At 32.1% G+C, this 19856-nt stretch overlaps 1 protein-coding gene across 1 annotated transcript in view; it reads left to right on the top strand.

Moving 5' to 3' along the window:
* LOC114333105 (vesicle-associated membrane protein-associated protein B/C) overlaps positions 1-19856 on the top strand; it is an 82522-nt gene that overhangs the window by 25658 nt on the left and 37008 nt on the right. The window contains exon 2 of the mRNA XM_028282937.2: positions 8894-9046. Within this exon, the coding sequence (XP_028138738.1) occupies positions 8894-9046 (153 nt within the window). The remainder of the gene's footprint in view (positions 1-8893; positions 9047-19856) is intronic.

Below are 19856 nucleotides of genomic sequence, written 5' to 3'. Positions count from 1 at the left end.
TTCATGTACGTACAGCCCGTTTTTAAATGATTTCAGATTGTTGTTAGATCTGTTTATCCGTTCAAGATTAGTAGTGCTTTTGTCGGACTATATTTTTGCGTTGTATTTTTGGCATACAAATATCTATAATTTATAGATATTTCTAATTCAATTGCGATTGTTTAATTTTAATTTGTAAATATATTTATCTCTACCATTGGTAATTTGATTGACAGTTTCATCATACTTCAGTGGTTTTCAATATCAAATCAGCAGAAAAAGTGAATTGGACAATAACTATACTGCCTTAGCAACAAAATCATGTTATTCTAAATTCGCTAATCTGAGACACAACTGTCTAGAGATTTTAGTAATATTTTTTGGAAGTTAGGTTGCTAGACGTGACTGGAAATTACAACACAACTAAACATACTTGCTCATAGCCAATATTATTAATAGTGTAGTGATGTGAGCCGAGAATATTTCCAAGCGAATATTCGCGAACATTGGAAAGTTTCCGAGAATATTCGCCTATAAAAAAAGGAAATATTCTCCTGACCGCGAATATTCCCGGAAACTTTCAATGGAAAATTCTTGAGAATATTTCCGAGAACTTTCAAGAATGTTTCCGAGAACTTTTCATGACATTTCCGAGAACTTTTGAGAATATTTCCAAGAGCCTTTTGGACACAAGTGCAAACATCCTCCTCGAACATTCAATGTGTCTTCGTTTGTTTATTTCTAGTGCATCTTTATTGTGATTGTAGCATAGGTATAATGCATGGGAATATTGCAAAAGAGAAAAAATTCAAAACTACAATAAAGTTATATCATTAAAACTTACTGTAAAAACTAGATGGGTTCAATCCTTAATTGTATAAATAACATTATTGCGTCTAAAGTCAAGCGTCCACAGACCCGCATCGTACGCATCGTACGCAACGGATTTTAGTTTGACAATCGATAATGCGATCCGTACGATGCGGATCAGTGGACGCGGTTACATAAGTTTCTGTACAAGGCAAACTAAAATCCGTTGCGTACGATGCGTACGATGCGGGTCTGTGGACGCTTGCCTTAAAAGTGCTTTACCGATGCTTGTGGTCATAGAGGGAGAAAATTTAAAATGTTCACGGAATTTTAAACAGAACTGTCTGGATGATGAAATATTTTGAATAACGTTACAAAAAGTAGCAGTTGTGCTAACACCAATTATGGTGAAATAGATTAGGTACTTTATTGGAAGGCAATATTTTTAAAATATGGAAGCATGTAAGGATACAGAATATGTTTTTACCGAGAATATTCCATTACTTCCAATCAGTAAGTCTGAGGAAAATGAATGCTTATCTAAATTAGAAAAAAGAAAAAAATGATTCTTCTTCAACAGGACAAAGCCTCACGCTGTAGCTACAGTAGGAAAAATGAAAGAATTCCCATGAAGGAACATATAAAACACTCTGTATTTTCCTGTCACCGTGTCACACAAAAAATTGGCCAGCGCAAGTACATGTAATAATTATTGTTACATCTACTTGCGCTGGACAATTCTCTTTGTGACACGGTGACAGGAAAATACAGCGTGTTTTATATTTTCGCTCATGGGTATTCTTTCATTTTTCCGACTGTATGCAGTGTATAGACAGGATATCATCCCAAGTTTATTGACAAAAAATAAAAAAAAAATTACATAACTAACAAAGTTCTGCAAAAGCAGACCTTCGGTCAATGGATTTTATTTGGCTTTCAGCACGATCAGTAGATTATATAAGCTGGTGACAAGGAATGTGCACTAAAACTTCTTTAAAAGATTTGGCAATTACAATACTGGGGTTACCAGATTCCTACGCTTAAACAGAGCGTAGTTATAGCACATACTATTTACATAATAAAAGGAGAAATAGCCTGACTATAGATAGAGCAGGGAAGTTAATGTATAATAGAAATTTAATGTATAATGTATAATAGAAATAGAAATAATAAAAAAATTCTTAAAAGATCATAAACAAAGAAAAATGGTATTGTGATGAGAGTCTTTCGATAACTCATCTGTTGGAACCAGGGCAAGACTCTAAATCCATATCAGAAAATGAAAGATTAAGCGAGACGGAGAGATATTCTTCGTAATCTTTTATGTTATCTTCATACAGAGTCCAGCTTGTGTGAAGAAAATTTCTCTGACTCACAAGAGTAGACTTTTACTTATTTATATATTTTATAATTATAATTCCTAAGAATTTTTGTAGTGTCTTTTGTTATTATTAGTCAAGAAAAAAGTTCCTGCTTTAACACTATGTAGGAATACAGATTACCTGAAGTAAGTTCCTATATAATCAATTTGGGTTTGTTTATTTTATGTTATCTTTTTTATTTTAATATTTTTTTAAATAAAATAACTTTGTTAATTTTAATTATAATGACTAATAACGAATATTCAGAGTATTTTTTTAAATTACGTTAAATAAATTTTAAAAGTATTTTTGGACATTTAATTTTTAACAGATTTTTTCTGTAGTCGTAATACCACAACAATAAGTAAAGCTAACTACTGATTTGTGTAATTTATTATAATAATTTTAATAAAAATTCAATATTTCCACAAGTTTCCAATATTCCCGGAAAGTTTCCGGAAACTTTCCGGCGTTCGAATCTTCCCGGAAATTTTACAGCACTAAGTAAACAGACATACATAACATAAACCTTACGCCAATCAATAATTATTATTTATTTACACCGTTATAATGAATTGATAACAAATGAGAAAATTATTTTTTCTATGGATGCTATACAATGTGCAACTTCTCGCACTACTTACATACATTCAAAATGAACAATTTCTCAGGCAGTGAGAAAAGTCGGCCATTGCAGTGAGAAATATTTTTTCTCACGGGTTCACCGCCGGTTTGCATACATATGATCGCCATTTCCATGGTAATATGCACAATACAAACACAATTATTTTTGTCAAACAAAATGTGTTTAAACTTGTCAAAACTTATCAAAAATTACCTTTTAAGACTGTTCAACTGTGAATTATAATTTTAAATAAATAAAGTATATAAATAATAAGAATATTAAATACCTATGTGTATATATGTATTTTATTTCAATTTAGGCATATAATATACCTAAAAGCACCTTAATTATTTAATTTTGAAGTTTGAACTCTTGACAAAAACGCATCCATGGAAAAAGTACAGTGTACAACACGAGAGAAAATGACATATTTCTCTCTCGCTTGATGTGCGGCACTTGCCTCGTTCCTCGGCTGGTGCCAACAAACTTCTGCGCTCGTGAGAAATATGTCTTTTTTCTCTCTTGTTGTACAATATACTATATTGTACAAAATAAAAATATTTTAAAGAAATAAATTCCACAAAATTTTATGAGTTTAGTATACACTCCCACTGTTTCCAATAATTCTTCTTTTTTTAATGAAAGATCAAGTTGATTTGAGCAGTTTAATAGTGTAAGGTAGGAATTTTTTGTGGTAGGTTTCCTACTATGAATGTGTCAAAATGAATCTTGGCTGAGGGAATTTAGTTTACCCAATATTTTGCTGATAAGAGCAAGAGATGAGACCGATATTGCAATATTTCTAAGTTTATTGGAAAATATTCTATTTAACTCTATTTCATTATTACTAGAGATATAATCATAAACTATTATAAAATTATCCAATATGATACTTGTAACAATTGGTTTATTGTCACTGTAATAATTAACTGATTATATTATGCAAGTTAGAAATACCAATAAAAAATAGGGTCTAGGACATTTCGCCGTCGCCATTTCGCCGTCGCCGTTTCGCCGTCGAGCCATTTCGCCGTCGCCATTTCGTTTTTAGCATTCGTACTTATAATTTCGGGATGATCATTATTTGTATATAAGTTTTGAATGGTTTTCGAACGAATATATACTATCACTTTTGCATAATGAAGTTTTTTATTTTTGAGATAGTAAAAACAATTGAAATTGAAATCTCTTTTCTCAATATTGTTTATTTCCGGGAATCTGATAATAGTCATATTTATCTATTTAATGATGTATTCTATTTATACTCTTGTTTATTGTCCTTAATTTCCTAAAAATAATAGGTTAAACTTAAAATTACAAACACTAGGTGACTATTAAAGGTTGGCAGGTACATCAGGTACCGTTAACAGATTATTATCTACTTAATGATGTATTCTAATTGTACTCTTGTTTATACAACAATATCTTGAGAGGACTTGCCCATAATTATGAAATGTAACTTTTTAAATATTTTTAATACTGTAAATATTTTATTTTTCAGACGAAAACAATGTATAGTTAAATACGAAAATATAACTTGGTTTTACTAGCAACACCAGTTGACATTTAGTATAAAAAAAAGTTGGTATGGTATCACGTTCTTGCTACATTTAGTATAAAAAAAGTTAGTATGTTATCAAGTTCTTGTAAACTTAACCAATGCCGGGATGGCGACGGCGAAACGGCCGACGGCGAAGTGGCTCGTATTCTTTAAAAATTTCGATTTCTTATTCTGCATAATATGTTTTCGTCTATGTTCTCTTAGTATTTGTCCCGATTTCAGCCGTGGCTATATATACGACTAATTCTAGACCTCTTGTATTTATTTCAATTGATTGGTAGTTGTTCCAAATAGAATTAATTAAATATTCCCCTGTCCTAGTTGTTTCATTGATTTGATTTATTTTATTCCCATATTGTTCTTCCTGTGGTTTCACATGCAAAACATATTTTAACATTTTTCCTTTAATTACAGTTATTGTACTTTTTATATGATTTAGTTTGTATTAATTAGATAGTATTAATAACACATTATTAATTAGATAGTATTTAATTAATAGTGTTTGTTTTTACATTTTGAAGTAGTGTTTTTTTCACTACAATAGTTTTTATATTTGAACAAATTTATACACTATAATACATGTGCATAGAAGAATGTCAAAGTCATAAAACAATCAATTTACTGAGTCATACGCTAACTCAAAATATTTCTGAAAGTCATATTTATATCGAATAATGCATCAATCAATTTAACAGGATATTATTATTAAGCCTTCTTTTCCATAAATACATTTTAATAATAATAAATAATATACAAAGATGCATGGACGTACATCATCCAATATACACTTGTATCTTGGATTATAACAAAGCCTTCAGAAAGCTGTATATAAAGAAGAAAATGAGTTTTCAGAGGAAATAGAGGTTAAAGGAGGTGTTATGCAGTTTGTGTATTGCCCCCCTCCCTCCTTTTTATCATGTTTGACAATTTGTATTGAAAAATGTAAAACTATCAAGAGCCATATTTTTGTGCATGATTGGAAAAATTGAAGTAGGAACTCAATGAGAATCCTATATGCAGAAGAATAAAGTGTAGTCATTCCCCAAGACTACACTGGCTTATAAGAGCCGGTTCAATACCGGCAGTAGCCGGTACAATTAGTGATGTTAAAAGAGAATATTCTCAAAAGAATATTCTCGAGAACGAGAATATTCTCGGCCAGAAAATTCTCTCGAGAATATTCTCAGCAGAAATTTTCTATATTTTCAAAAACCGAAACAAAAATAAAAACTAGATACGGGTCAAATTTTTATAATTTAAAAAATATGTAGGTATATTGTTTTTGCCAATCCCATGAACCACTAGCAAGGGTGTTTACAGTGTCAATATTTATTGTTTTGGGGCAATATTAACGTGTAAATATTTAGAATGCTGTTCATTTAAGCAGAGAAGAACACGTTGAGGAAACTGAGTAGATAATTTAGCAACTTTAAAATATGGTGATGAGTCGGCTGAAATAATGGCAGATTTGGCACTTTATCGGTCTAAGGAGGGATTTTTTTAAAACCATATGTTGTACCCAAAACCAAAAAAAACCCAATGCCAAAAAATGTGAAGATTATCGAATAATAAGCCTTATGAGCCATCTCCTGAAAACTTTTTTAAAAATTATACATAAAAGAATATATAAAAAGTGTGAAGAACACATGACAAACACACAATTCGGCTTTAGGGATGCATTGGGTACTCGAGAGGCACTTTTTGCAATACAAGTTCTCTTTCAAAGATGTAGAGACGTGAATTGTGATATATATGTGTGTTTTGTTGATTACCAGAAAGCGTTCGATAGAATAAAACATGACGAACTGATGAAAATATTAAATTCAATTGGTCTAGACAGCAGAGATCGCCGTATAATAAACAATATCTATTACGAACAAACTGCAGCTGTTAGAGTAGGGGATCAGTTAACAGACGACTTAAAGATAAAAAGAGGTGTGCGACAGGGATGTATATTGTCCCCATTATTGTTCAATACATATTCAGAACACATTATGAACCTAGCGCTAACGGACATAGACGAGGGAATACTTATAAACGAAGAACGATTGAACAACATAAGATACGCTGATGATACTGTCATTTTTGCAGACAGTCTTGAAGGTCTGCAGACACTTGTCTCCAGGGTGGCAGAAGTAAGTAGCAGGTTTGGGCTTGATTTTAACATCAAAAGAACCAAATACATGGTTATAAGCAAAAATAGGATACCACCTGGTCAATTACTAGTTAACCAACAACCTATAACACAAATCACCAACTTTTGTTATTTGGGTGCAAACTTAAATGAACAGTGGGACCAATCGACGGAAATTAAGATAAGGATCGAGAAAGCAAGATCAGCCTTCGTCAAAATGAAAAAAATCTTTAACAGTCACGATATAAAATTGGAAATAAAAATTCGTTTACTAAAGTGCTACGTATTCTCCGTTCTTTTATATGGCGTGGAGTCATGGACCTTAACTGAAGCATCACTGAAGAGACTCGAAGCATTTGAGATGTGGTGCTATAGACGCATTTTGAGGATTTCCTGGATAGACAGAGTTACCAACGAAGAAGTTCTACATAGAATGGGTAAAGAGCGCGAACTAGTCGTAACCATAAAACGTCGCAAACTGGAATACCTGGGCCATGTAATGCGCAATGAACAACGATATGACCTACTTCGGACCATACTTCAAGGTAAAGTGCATGGGAAAAGAGGTCCAGGACGAAGAAGAATATCCTGGCTGCATAACCTGCGAAAATGGTTTAACTTAACCACTACCGGACTTTTCAGGGCAGCAGTCAACAAAGTCAGAATAGCCATGTTAGTGTCCAACATCCGTAACGGATAGGCACCATAAGAAGAAGAAGAATATGTTGTAAAATCAATTGAAAAACTAGACTTAATCATATGGTGAAAAGATACATGTTGCGGAACAAAATTAACTAAAATAGTAGTTGATATATTAAGCATGCCTTCATCCAGTGCAGTGACTAAAAGAAGTTTCAGTACTTATGGTTTTTTATCCACTCCTCTAAAAGAAACCGGCTCACTGCTGAACGGGCTCGTAAGGTAACTTTTATTGCTCACAATTTAAAATTGTTAGACGTAGACCAATCCATGACTGAGCTGGCCACTCGTGAAAAACAAAATCCCACAACTCATCAGTACATTGAAATGCAGATTGTAGATGAGCTAATGATAGAATAGATTCTGAATCTGAGGTCTCATCTTTTATCATACCACATCGATTATTTGCTGTTAAGAAGAAAATTTAATTTTTTTATCAAAGAATGGTTTCCTATTGTTTTTGTATTTTTTATATGCAAAGAACACTGTTGTTTCGTCTCGTAATTTTGTATATAAGATCATGATTTTTAAAACCCTATTTTTCATCTTCAACAATATTCTTGCGTCATAGGGTTCATTCTCAGAAAATTCTCCATATCGAGAATGTTCTCGAGAATATTCTCGGGAATTTTCCAACACTAGGTACAATAGATAGCTAGACTAAATAAAGAAATCATATCTAACGAAGTGCCAATTGATGAAACAAATGCCTTTTGTTTTCACCCAATTTTGAAAAAATGTGAAAACTTTGAATTATGCACGTCCGTCTGTCTGTCCGTCTGTGAACACAACTTCTCCGTCATTATACCAGGTAGAATGACAAGTGAGGTGTCAAATGAAAGCTAATAATCGAAGGATGGTACTAAAGGTGAGAAATTTGACCTAGGCTGTCTGTCCGTCCGACCGCGAATATAACTCCTCCGTTACTATACCAGGTAGAATGACAAATGAGGTGTCAAATGAAAGCTTATAATCTAAGATGGTACTAAAGGTGAGAATATGACCTAGGCTGTTTGTCCGTTCGACCGCGAATATATCTCCTCCGTCATTATACCAGGTAGAATGACAAATGAGGTGTCAAATGATAGCTTATAATCCAAGGATGGTACTAAATATATCTCCTCCGTCATTATACCAGGTAGAATGACAAATGAGGTGTCAAATGATAGCGTATAATCCAAGGATGGTACTAAAGGTGAGAAATTTGACCTAGGCTGTCTGTACGTCCGAGCGCGAATATAACTCCTCCGTCGCTATACCAGGTAGAATGACAAATGAGGTGTCGAATGAAAGCTTATAATCCAAGGATGGTACTAAAGGCTGCTAAAGGTGAGAAATTTGACCTAGGACTTCCGGTTTGAGAAAAGCAACCAGAAGTACTGTTTTAAAGTCATCGGAATAGTACAAGTGATATATTATTCGACGCGCCCGATTACTTTGGGTGAAATGCTTCAAGAATTGTATATTCGGACGGTGTAGGAACCGTAAAATCGCTGTAATCACTGTATTGAGATAAAAGGAACTATATAGAATAAAATAAAAACAGTTTTGTTAAAACATGTTTTTTTATTTTAAAGGTTACGGTCCACCTAGTATGTTCAGCTATAATTTCTTATTTTAGTACAATTGATGGGCTTAAAATAGAGAGGGTATAAGTGCTATTTTCAATATTTAATTATGTATTGATTGACTTACAAATTTTTACTTATATCTTAAAATTTCAGGTCCTTTCAATGAACCTTCTGGGACATATATGAAGCTTACCAACCCTACTGATAAAAGAGTAGTATATAAAATTAAGACTACAGCTCCAAAAAAATATTGTGTGCGTCCCAATTCTGGCATTTTAGAACCTAACTCTCACACTGAGATTTCTAGTAAGTATAATATTTATCAAAATATTAGGTAGTAGCATTGTTTATATAGTAATAGTTGGTCAACCCAATAGATAAATTTGTTTGATTCTAATTGAGACAGTCGTCAGATGTCACCACCAATCTTGTCAGGGTCGCAACGTCACGCGTAACTAAGATACATCCAAAATGTGTAGACACCAAGTTGGATACGATCCTATTCATAACACCCCAACTCGCATACATATTAAGAAAAATAAATATATGGAAGAATATATTTAGAAATTGAATTAATTCAATTTCTAAATATATTCTTCCATATATTTATTTTTCTTAATATGTATGCGAGTTGGGGTGTTGTAAATAGGATACGATCCTATTCATAACACCCCAACTCGCATACATATTAAGAAAAATAAATATATGGAAGAATATATTTAGAAATTGAATTAATTCAATTTCTAAATATATTCTTCCATATATTTATTTTTCTTAATATGTATGCGAGTTGGGGTGTTGTAAATAGGATCGTATCCAACTTGGTGTGTATGCACTTTGGATGTATCTTAGTTACGCGTGACGTTGCGACCCTGACAGAAATGGTGGTGACATCTGGTGACTTGTCTCAATTAGAATCAAACAAATTTACCTATTGGGCTGACCAACTATTACTATATAAACAATGGTAGTAGTATTTTAATAATGACTCGCATCTTGGCGTTTTGTCCTTGAATTTTGAAATGTGTTGAACGATATTAAGGTACTAGTACACTTTAGAAGGCTAAAATGAAGCATTTTTTCAAGAATTTCTTTCTCAGCTCCTTTATTAAATATGAACATAAAGCTTTTTACCTTAGACAGTACAACATTTTTTTTCATCAGACATTTACACCCATATTGTAGAGGCCAACGTCGAGGACTCCAAAAAAGTTGTTCCAATGGCGGACAGTTAATCTCAGATTTGAGATCTTTGAAACAAAAAATCTTACTGTGTTTGAAAAAGGACGGTTTCTCACGTGACAATTTACCGCCGTTAGTAAAAAATTCCCCAAAAACAAAAAATGGCGGAAAATTTGAAAAAAATTGTGTGAAAATCGCCTTTTTGTTCTGTTTTTCATGATTAAAAAATATATTTTTTTGCCAAATTGTGGTAAATTGTCACACAGAATGTAATAACAAATAAAACGCACCAAGATGTATTTAAATCGGTCCAGCAAATCTGGAGATTAACTACTGTCCGCCAGTTGAAAAAAATAACATTTCGAAAAAAACGCGTTTAAACTTTTATTTGTCCAAAATTTGGTAAAAAATTAAACTCATGACTCTTGTCCACTGTCAAATAATTCATCTTCTTCGACTTGTTTCTGTTTTTCTTTTATCCAAACGGCCTTCTCCCGTTGCCTTCTCTCGTTGCTCTTTGTTCTTCCCCCCGCACGTAGTTATAAGCAGCGAAGCCAATGGTACAACTCATAACTTCCATAATCTTTAGTAGACAAGGCGAAAACGGCGGGTTCTTTGGAGAAAATATTCCCATGAGATTTTTTTGCATAATCACATTCGTGAGACATTCCAGATAAGATTCAAGAAGTCGCCCACGCGAAAAGTGGTCCAATTTTTTTTTAATCAAATTGCAAAAATCAGTATTTTCGGCCCGGACAATTTTTTTGTTAGGTTTTTTGGACCATTCTGGATAAAAAAAGGTCTCTTATAATTTTTCTCTAAAGTTGATCGTTTTCGAGGTAAAAGCATTTTAAAATTGAAAAAAACAAAAAATTACGATTTTCAAGGCTTAAGAGTAAACAGTAGCGATTAACAGGTAGCAACAAAATATAACTTCGGGAGATAGTATCATAAACTTTGGCAACAGTGGTAATCTTTGACATCTATGATTAATATTTTGACAATATCATAGTCCCGCTAAATGGAAGTAATAAAAAACGATTTTATTATTAATAAATAGATATTTATAAAAATAAACCGAAATAGGTGAAAATTTTATGTTAAGTTAGGTGTTTAGAAAGGTATTTGCATGAAATATCTAATAATAAAACAATAATAAATAATCATTTTTTGTTGTGAAGCGAAACAAATTTCGATTTTCGCATAATTTTGGCACGGTTTTTAATGGATTTTTTCTTGAAAGGTTTCACTTTATTTTTCGTTTGATTTACTTTTTCCATTTTGTTAAACTATTGATAATATTTTTAGAATAAAAAATCCTCCTAAAACTTTATATACTCGCATTAGAATTCGAAATATTTTTACGTAAAATATACTTACCTACCTACATATAAAAAAACTCACAATTAATAACAATCTATTCTTTCAAAGAGACCAACAACTTATACAACAACAAATATATAATAAATTAACTATCAATAAACACTACTTTCCTATGAAACAACAATAACGAATTCTTAAATTAACACACTACTGCACTGAACAGATATCGATAAAGATGACAGAACAAATTGGAGAAAATCTGACGCAGGTTTGTCAAAATGACAGTGATAATTTCTCTATGTTGCCTAATTAGTTATTTAGTTTTAATATGTTCGATTTTTTGTTAGAAATAAAAATTTTAGTAGTTCCAAGATTACACAAAATCTAGGCATGGAATAAAAAAGTTTATTTGAAGAAAGTTTTTTTTCTTCTTAATGGCGGTACAGGCTCATTTCTTCAATATTTTATTTAGTTATAGAGTAATTTCCACGTACTAACATATTTCTGAAATTGGGCTCTGTACTGCCATTCTTTATTATATTACGAATATGTGTGCCAAATACCTCGACAAAATATTCAAAATTAGAGCCGCAATCTTGGAACGCGTTTGTTGCTACCTGTTGATCGCATCCCCTCCTACAAGATCCTGAAGAAATGTTTGTCATTATTTGATTACTAAGTTGTTATTTTTAAATTATAATAATGAGCTCCATGCACGTATTAGGCGGCCGTCCATGATGAGTGCGAAAGAGATGCCATTCAAGCAGTCCAATGGCGCATCTCACTCGCACTCACATTTACAGCCGCGTCAATACGATCTTATCGCTCATTATTAATAATTAAAAATAACAGCTTAGTAATAAATTAATGACACACATTTCTTCAGGATCATGTAGGGGAGGCTTTAAATTTGATTTAGTCACTTTCTGACTTTCTAAATAATAATTTTTAACCGAGTTATTAAGTCTTAAAAATGGTCATTTTTGTGTTTTCCAAATTTTAAATTGCTTATAACTCAAACACGATCAACTTTAGAGAAAAATTACAACAGACCTTTTTTGTCCGGAATGGTCCGAAAAATCTAAAAAAAAAATTGTCCGGGTCGAAAATATTGATTTTTGCAATTTGATTAAAAAGTTGTTAAAAAAAAATTGGACCACTTTTCGCGTGGGCGACTTCTTGAACCTTATTCTGGAGTGTCTCACGAATGTGATTATGCAAAAAAATCTCATGGGAATATTTTTTTCAACGAACCCGCCGTTTTCGCCTTGTGTATACAGCGTGTCTACTTAAGTTGGAAACATATGGGAAACTTTTTTGTTATGCATTTTACGAAAAAAAGTTATTCTTTATTAAAAGTTCTGCATGCTCTAAAACCTAAGATTCAATCATCCGATATCAAATTTTCTCAATATTATACGAGGTATGTCAAAAAATATGAACTTCGTTCAAGAGTAAAGTACCTTTATTTCTCTCAATATCGAAAATTCTTATTATGAAAAGTTGTTTGGAAATATAAACTAAGATCAAATATGCAATTACATGGTTGTAATTGGAAAAAAATATTTTCCAAATTTTTCTCAAATTTATTGATACTAACTTCGTTTTTATTTATTACACATACGATAACTCTTTTATTATTACTTTTACGAAAAAAAGGTATTCTTTATAAAAAGCTCTGTATGTCCTAAGGCCGAAGATGCAACCATCAGATATCACATGTTATTAATTTTATACGAGGTATGTCAAAAAATATGAATTTCATTCAAGAGTAAAGTACCTTTATTTTTCACAATATTGAAAACGGCTATTAAAAAAGTTGTTTAGAATTAAAAACTGTTTCGATATGCAATAACATCCTTCTAATTGAAATATTGTGAAATATAAAGGTACTATAATCTTGAGCGAATTTCATATTTTTTGACACACCTCGTATAAAATTAATAAAAGTTGATATATCATGGTTGTGTCTTAGATTTTGGACCATGCAAAGCTTTTTATGAAGAATAACTTTTTGTCATAAAATGAATAATAAACGAGTTATCATATTTGTAATAATTAAAAACGATGTTGGATATCCATAACTTTGAGAAATTTTTTTTTCCAATTAGAAGCATGTAATTGCATATTTGATCTTAGTTTTTAATTCCAAACAACTTTTTATCATAAGAATTTTCGATATTGAGAGAAATAAAGGTACTTTATCCTTGACCGAAATTCATATTTTTTGACATACCATGTATAATATTGAGAAAATTTGATATCTAATGATTGAATATTAGGTTTTGGGGCATGCAGAACTTTTTATAGAGAATAACTTTTTTTCGTAAAATTATTAATAAAAAAGTTTCCCATATGTTTCCAACTTAAGTAGACACGCTGTAGAACTGTCATTACGCACTTCATTAAATTAATGTCGCCAATTCAACAATATTTTTAACACAGAAATTATGTTTCATTGTTAAACAAATAACAAATGTTACGTTGTTAAGAATTGTTAATTACAAATCAATGTAAACTGAGTGTAAAAAAGGCCTATGTTGGCTTCACAAATATGAAAATAATAAGGGTTGTAAGTATGCTAAAGCTTCCTACAAGTGATAGATATTAGAGATTGTGTGTGTGAGTGTGAGAAAAAATGGCTTGGATGCGAGTCCGTTAGCCACAGATTTTTGTTTTATTTTTACCTCAATTTATTAGTTTTGTTATATTTATACGTATTTCACTTAAATGATTATATTTGTTTCTTTCAAGTAGTTTATGAGTAATTTAAATATTTCCATTTTATGACAACTTAGTAGATATTCTATACTAATTGGAAAATGAACTTGTGTTTGTCGTAAATTGTAATATAATTGATTTATATATCTCTCGTTAATTTTGCATTCCAAGAAAATATGGTTTAAATCTCTAATCGAAACATTATCACAAAAACATACTGATGAATTAATTATTCCTAATTTGTGCAGATGTGCCTCATATTTCCCGTGTGGAGTTTTTAATCTGACGATAGTAGAAATATCTTGCTTTGGCAGGTTATATTTAAATATGTATTCAGGTGGCGGAGGAAGTTCTTGATGTAAAGAAAAATATAAATTTTTTGACATGCTTGTAATATTTTTCCATTCTTTTTTCCATATTTTATTTATTCTAACTTTGACGTCATTTATTGCATCTGTCGATAAGATGTGAGTTAGTATCTCACCTTTTTTTATTGCATCTTTGGCCAACTCATCCACTTTCTCATTACCCAGTATACCGGCATGCCCTTTTGCCCATATAAATACTACTTCCACTCTAGACAAATTATTTTTTATATTACATAAAATTTTTGATTTGTATGAACTAAAATCAGTATTTTCAATTGCATATATTGCAGATCTGGAGTCTGTTATTATCACAGCTTTTTCAATATTATTCTCTTTGATCCATTCTAGAGCTTTTTCGATGGCTATAATCTCAGCTGTAAAAATACTACTAATACTAGATAATTTGTAATTATTATGTTGATGGGTATTTTGCACATACATAGCACATCCTACTCCTGTTTGATTTTTAGAATCGTCTGTATAAATTACTGTGTAATCCACAAAGTCGCTCAGTATAGATTTTACTAAAATATTATTTAAATGATTTGATTCTGTATATTTAGGAATTATGATTCTGGGTTTTTTTATCAAAGTTTTATACGGAAATTTATAAATTGGTAATAATTTACTCTTGTGTAAATCTGTATAATTCCTGGTTTCAATGAATGCATCTGTCAGTGGTGGTGAATTTTTTATTCTCCAATATTTACTAGTTAAGTTTTCCATGTTTAATAAAGCCAGATTTGTTAAATGTTCTATACATTTTTGTTGATTCATTTTGTCGATTTTTTATTGCCTAATCCGCTTTTCAAATGAATATTTTAAAGTTTTTTAATTATTTGTAATTGTCCGCATGAACCTTGCAATGTGATTATCTGAATAATAATTTTATGTACTGTGTTAAGCACATGCTTTGTTAGTAAGGAAACCATCCTGTGAAGATAAAATTTTCCTACAATACTTTATTTTCTTATACTTTTATTTATACAGTGAGCACGTAAAGGTTGGAATAAATTCATTTTCTCGAGAATGGACGATTTTGGAAAAAAATCCCGAAACAGGTCAATTTTTATAATTACGTATTTTTTATGGGAAATAAGCCACAATTTTACTAAAAAATGAATTTATTAACGTTTCGAAGCCCAAATCGGGTTTCGTTGTCAAAATACAAAATACTATTAAAATAAAACAAACATGTTGTTGCTAAGTAAAAAAATTCTTCTAATAATTTATTTAATCTGACTCATTTATATTGGCAATTCAGACGTATATTATACATTTTAAAGTAGAAGACTTTAAAATGATATCGCCAATATTTATGAGTTGCGTTCCTGGGACGACTTTACTAAAAGATAGTTCATTCGATTACATGAAATCAATCCCAACTCAAGAATATCCGTCGCAAAAAAAATCATAGCATGTGATCTGTCTTTAAAAAGACAACCAAATGCAACGATGACAGTAAAATTCTCGCGTTAGAGATTCCATAGTAAATCACGAGGGAAAACCAGGAAAAAACCTCGTGATACTATCCCGACATCGTAAGTATTTGGTCTTACATTTAATCTACCTTCAAAAACTAATATCAAATTCTGACTTTAATATGTTTAAATTATAAATAATATTAATATTACATAGATATACAATAAGTAATACTAAAATATAAAATTTGTACTAACTCGATATATTATTGACTTACTAATCGTGGTATTTTCTTTCTATTGACTTCCTCTTTCAGTATGGGTAACCACATCCTACTGCATTCTACCGAGGAATTTGCGACACAATTTGTTTCATTTAGCATAATTAGAGCCGCTTCTTTGATTTTTCTCTTTTTACTATCTGATTCTTTCAGGACTATACTTGAATCTCTCCACTGAACTCTATGTTCATTATCCCATGCGTGTTGACATATCTGAGATCTATCAAATTCTCTGTTTTTAATATAAGACTGATGTTCACTTATTCTAACGTTTAATGGTCTTGATGTTTCACCTAAATAAAATTGTTCGCATTCACAAGGTATTCTATAAATGCAATTCTTTGTTCTTTCTTGTTCATTGTTAGGTTTAGTTTTAGATAGAATAGATCTCAATGTGTTTGTTGTTTTGAATGTTGTTGAAATGTTGAATTTATTTCCTATCGTTTTAAGTTTCTCGGATAGTCCTTTTATATATGGTATTGTTATTTTCCTCGTATTATTTCTTGTGAATGTTGTAGGATCCCTATTGTCACTATTTTTATTAATAAAGTTAAGTCAAAATTGTGACTGGTCTAAGGTCTGGGAGTCAAATTGTGGCAGCATTAAGTCTTCTGCTAACTATCCGCTGAGCTACGGTGACACCAACAACATTCCTCAAGGATAGTGTTGGAAAATTCTCGAGAATAAAAAATCGGAGAATATTCTCGGGAATATTCTCGAGAATATTCTCGATATGGAGAATTTTCTGAGAATGGACCCTATGACGCGCTTAGGGATATTGTTAAAGATGAAATAGGGTATTAAAAATCATGAAATTATGTACAAAATTATGAGACGAAACAACAGTGTTCTTTATCTATAAAGAAATACAAAAACGAGAGAAAACACAAAATTTATTTGATAAAAAATTTTTCTTCTTAACAGGCAATAATGGATGTGGTGATCTAATCTGAAAAAGACGAGGCCTCAGATTCAGAATCTATTTCTATCATTAGCTCATCCTGGTTATCTACATTCTACATTTCAATGTAGTGATGAGGAGTTGTGTGATTTGGTTTTTCACGAGTTGCCAGCTCAGTCATGGACAATTTTAAATTGTTAAACAATAAAAGTTACCTTACCAGCCTGTTCGGCAGGAAGCCGGTTTCTTTTAGAGGAGTGGCCGATTGGATAAAACCATAAGTACTGAAACTTCAGTCGCTACACTGGATGAAGGCATGGTTAATATATCAACTGCTGTTTTAGTTAATTTTGTTCCGAAACATGTACCTTTCCACCATATTTTATGATTGGGTCTAGTTTTTCGACTGATTTTGCAACGTATGGTTTTTCAAAAAATCCCTCCTTAGACGGATAAAGTGCTAAATCTGCCATTATTTCAGCCGAGTCATCACTATATTTTAAAGTCGCTAAATTATCTATAAATTCAGTTCCCTCAACTTATTTTTCTCTGCTTAAATGGAACACCATTCTAAATATTTACACGTTAATATAGCACCATAACAATAAATACTAACACTGTAAACACCCCAGCTAGTAGTTCATGGGATTCCCTAGCCGCAGCTACTTCAATATGTATACATATTTTTTAAATTACAATAATTTGACTCATATCTAGTTTTTATTTTTATTTCGGTTTTTGTAAATATAGAAAATTCTCACCGAGAATTTTCTGGCCGAGAATATTCTCGTTGTCGAGAATATTCTTTTGAGAATATTCTCTTCTTACATCACTACTCAAGGGTCGTTGAAGCTCAACTCCTGTCACGTGCCGGTTCAGCAAGACATTCAGGACAATGAATCGATCATCTATCATCTATCTCTCTTATTACACGTCGTTGACCTGGTCGTCCACTGTAGCTACTGGCTACTGGTCTCCTGGTATAAGCTCTTCAGACTGCAGACTGCGTCATAAGGAGGCGACGGGTGACAGTAATCTGACTATAACCCTCGTAATTATGCAATTACCTGGGCTGCCGTCACTGGTGAAGTATCCATTTGTAAAATATTCACTTATTCACTTCGAAGTGACTGAGACGACCACCGGCAAGTTCATAGCTGTCTACATTGCGTAGAACATGCCCGTTACAATGTTTGCTGTATTCTCTAAACTCTATGCCCTACAGAAGTAGGCAGTTTTACAACACGTTGTCAATTTGCACAAAACAATTATTTTTTGGAAGCTCTATAATAGACAATATTTGTTGCATTAGTTGTTTTAATTTAAAGAACGCAACATGAAATTACTAACCATAAACTACAATTCATCGAGTGAGTCGATTTTTTTGCTTGCAAGTGTATGTGTAATAAGTGTATATAAACAGCGCGTCAGAGAAAATGGGCTATTCACTCGGTCACACCGGGTGACATTTGGTGGTGGCTGCTTAGCACTGTTCCCAGATGACTTTTTTGATGATCAGTAGGTGTCGCTTCGAAAGATAAGTAGATTTCAGTAGTATCAAGTCGCCCCAAAAATCGGTAGGATTCGGTATATTCAGCTGGTGGAGTAATTTAGTTTATACATAGACAACTAGATGTCGCCCCGAAAAATCAGTAGAATTCAGTAGAATTAGGGGGAAGGCAACCAGATGCCTCAAAAAATCGGAGGATTTAACCGATTTTTCGTTAAATTTACCGAATCCCTCTGTTAAAATACGATGATTTTGAGTATTTTAGTAATTTTTAGTATTTCAGTAGGTTTAAGGATGTCATCAGTAGATCAGTAGACGAGGATCGAGATCAGTAGGTCTACTGATTTTTCAGTAGGTCTGGGAACACTGCTGCTTAGTAATGTTTCGAGCACACGGGTTTATTGAGGCACATACGAATCTTGTCCTGATTGCAAGGGGCGCATTAACAGCGCATAGATATATAATAGACTAAGAGGCAGCGCTGAAAAATCTATTTGAATTTACTAAAGCTAGATTTTTCACAGTTGATTACTGTGAGTGTGTAGAGAAACATACTGCGGTCGGTCAAGCGAAACGTAGAAGAGGGGTTACTGAGAGGGTATCAAAGTTGCTTTCCTACGAAGGTATTTATTTCCATTTACTAAGGCTGAAAATCAGTACACACATTCTAAATTAAATATAAATAAAAGTTATTATAGTCGGTCAGCTGTATGACGGGACAGAGCCGGTCGGTCGGCCCCAATAGTCGATTGAGGAAATGAAGCATTTTTACTCGCAATTTTTTCGTTCAGCATGGATTTACTTGAAATTTTCACAGAAGGTAGGGAATAGTCCAAGGATCATTTTATATATCATGCCGCTATCATACGATAAAACCTTGGGGTGGTTTTCACATCTCGGGGGTGGGAATTTTTTATTACATTTTAACCATGTAATTCGATGGAAAATGTGATTCTAAGAAAAAAATGTTTTTTACATTTTCTTCGTAAAACTAATATTTTTCGAGTTATTCGCGCTTGAAAATAACAGTTTTTCGACGAAAAAATCGACTTTTTTAGACTTTTTTAAATTATGCATTTGACGAAAAAAGCTAACCTTTAACATGCCGTATCTCGGTTTGTATTGGTCTTAAAGATATTATTGGAAAAGAATTTGTTTGTGTTACTAAAAGATACAATTTTGATATCTACAGTTTTTTTGATTAAATGCATATTTTTCGAGGTATTCTCAAAAAACCCTCTAAAAAAGTCGATTTTTTCGTCGAAATTCTCTTATTTTCAAGCGCGAATAACTCGAAAAATATTAGTTTTACGAAGAAAATGTAAAAAACATTTTTTTCTTAGAATCACTTTTTCCATCGTATTACATGGTTAAAATGTAATAAAAAATTCCCACCCCCGAGATGGGGT

Source organism: Diabrotica virgifera, chromosome 1, assembly GCF_917563875.1.
Source record: "Diabrotica virgifera virgifera chromosome 1, PGI_DIABVI_V3a".
Lineage (NCBI taxonomy): Eukaryota > Metazoa > Arthropoda > Insecta > Coleoptera > Chrysomelidae > Diabrotica > Diabrotica virgifera.
Note: the sequence above shows the minus strand (reverse complement) of the source record. Positions and strands in the feature narration are given on the sequence as shown.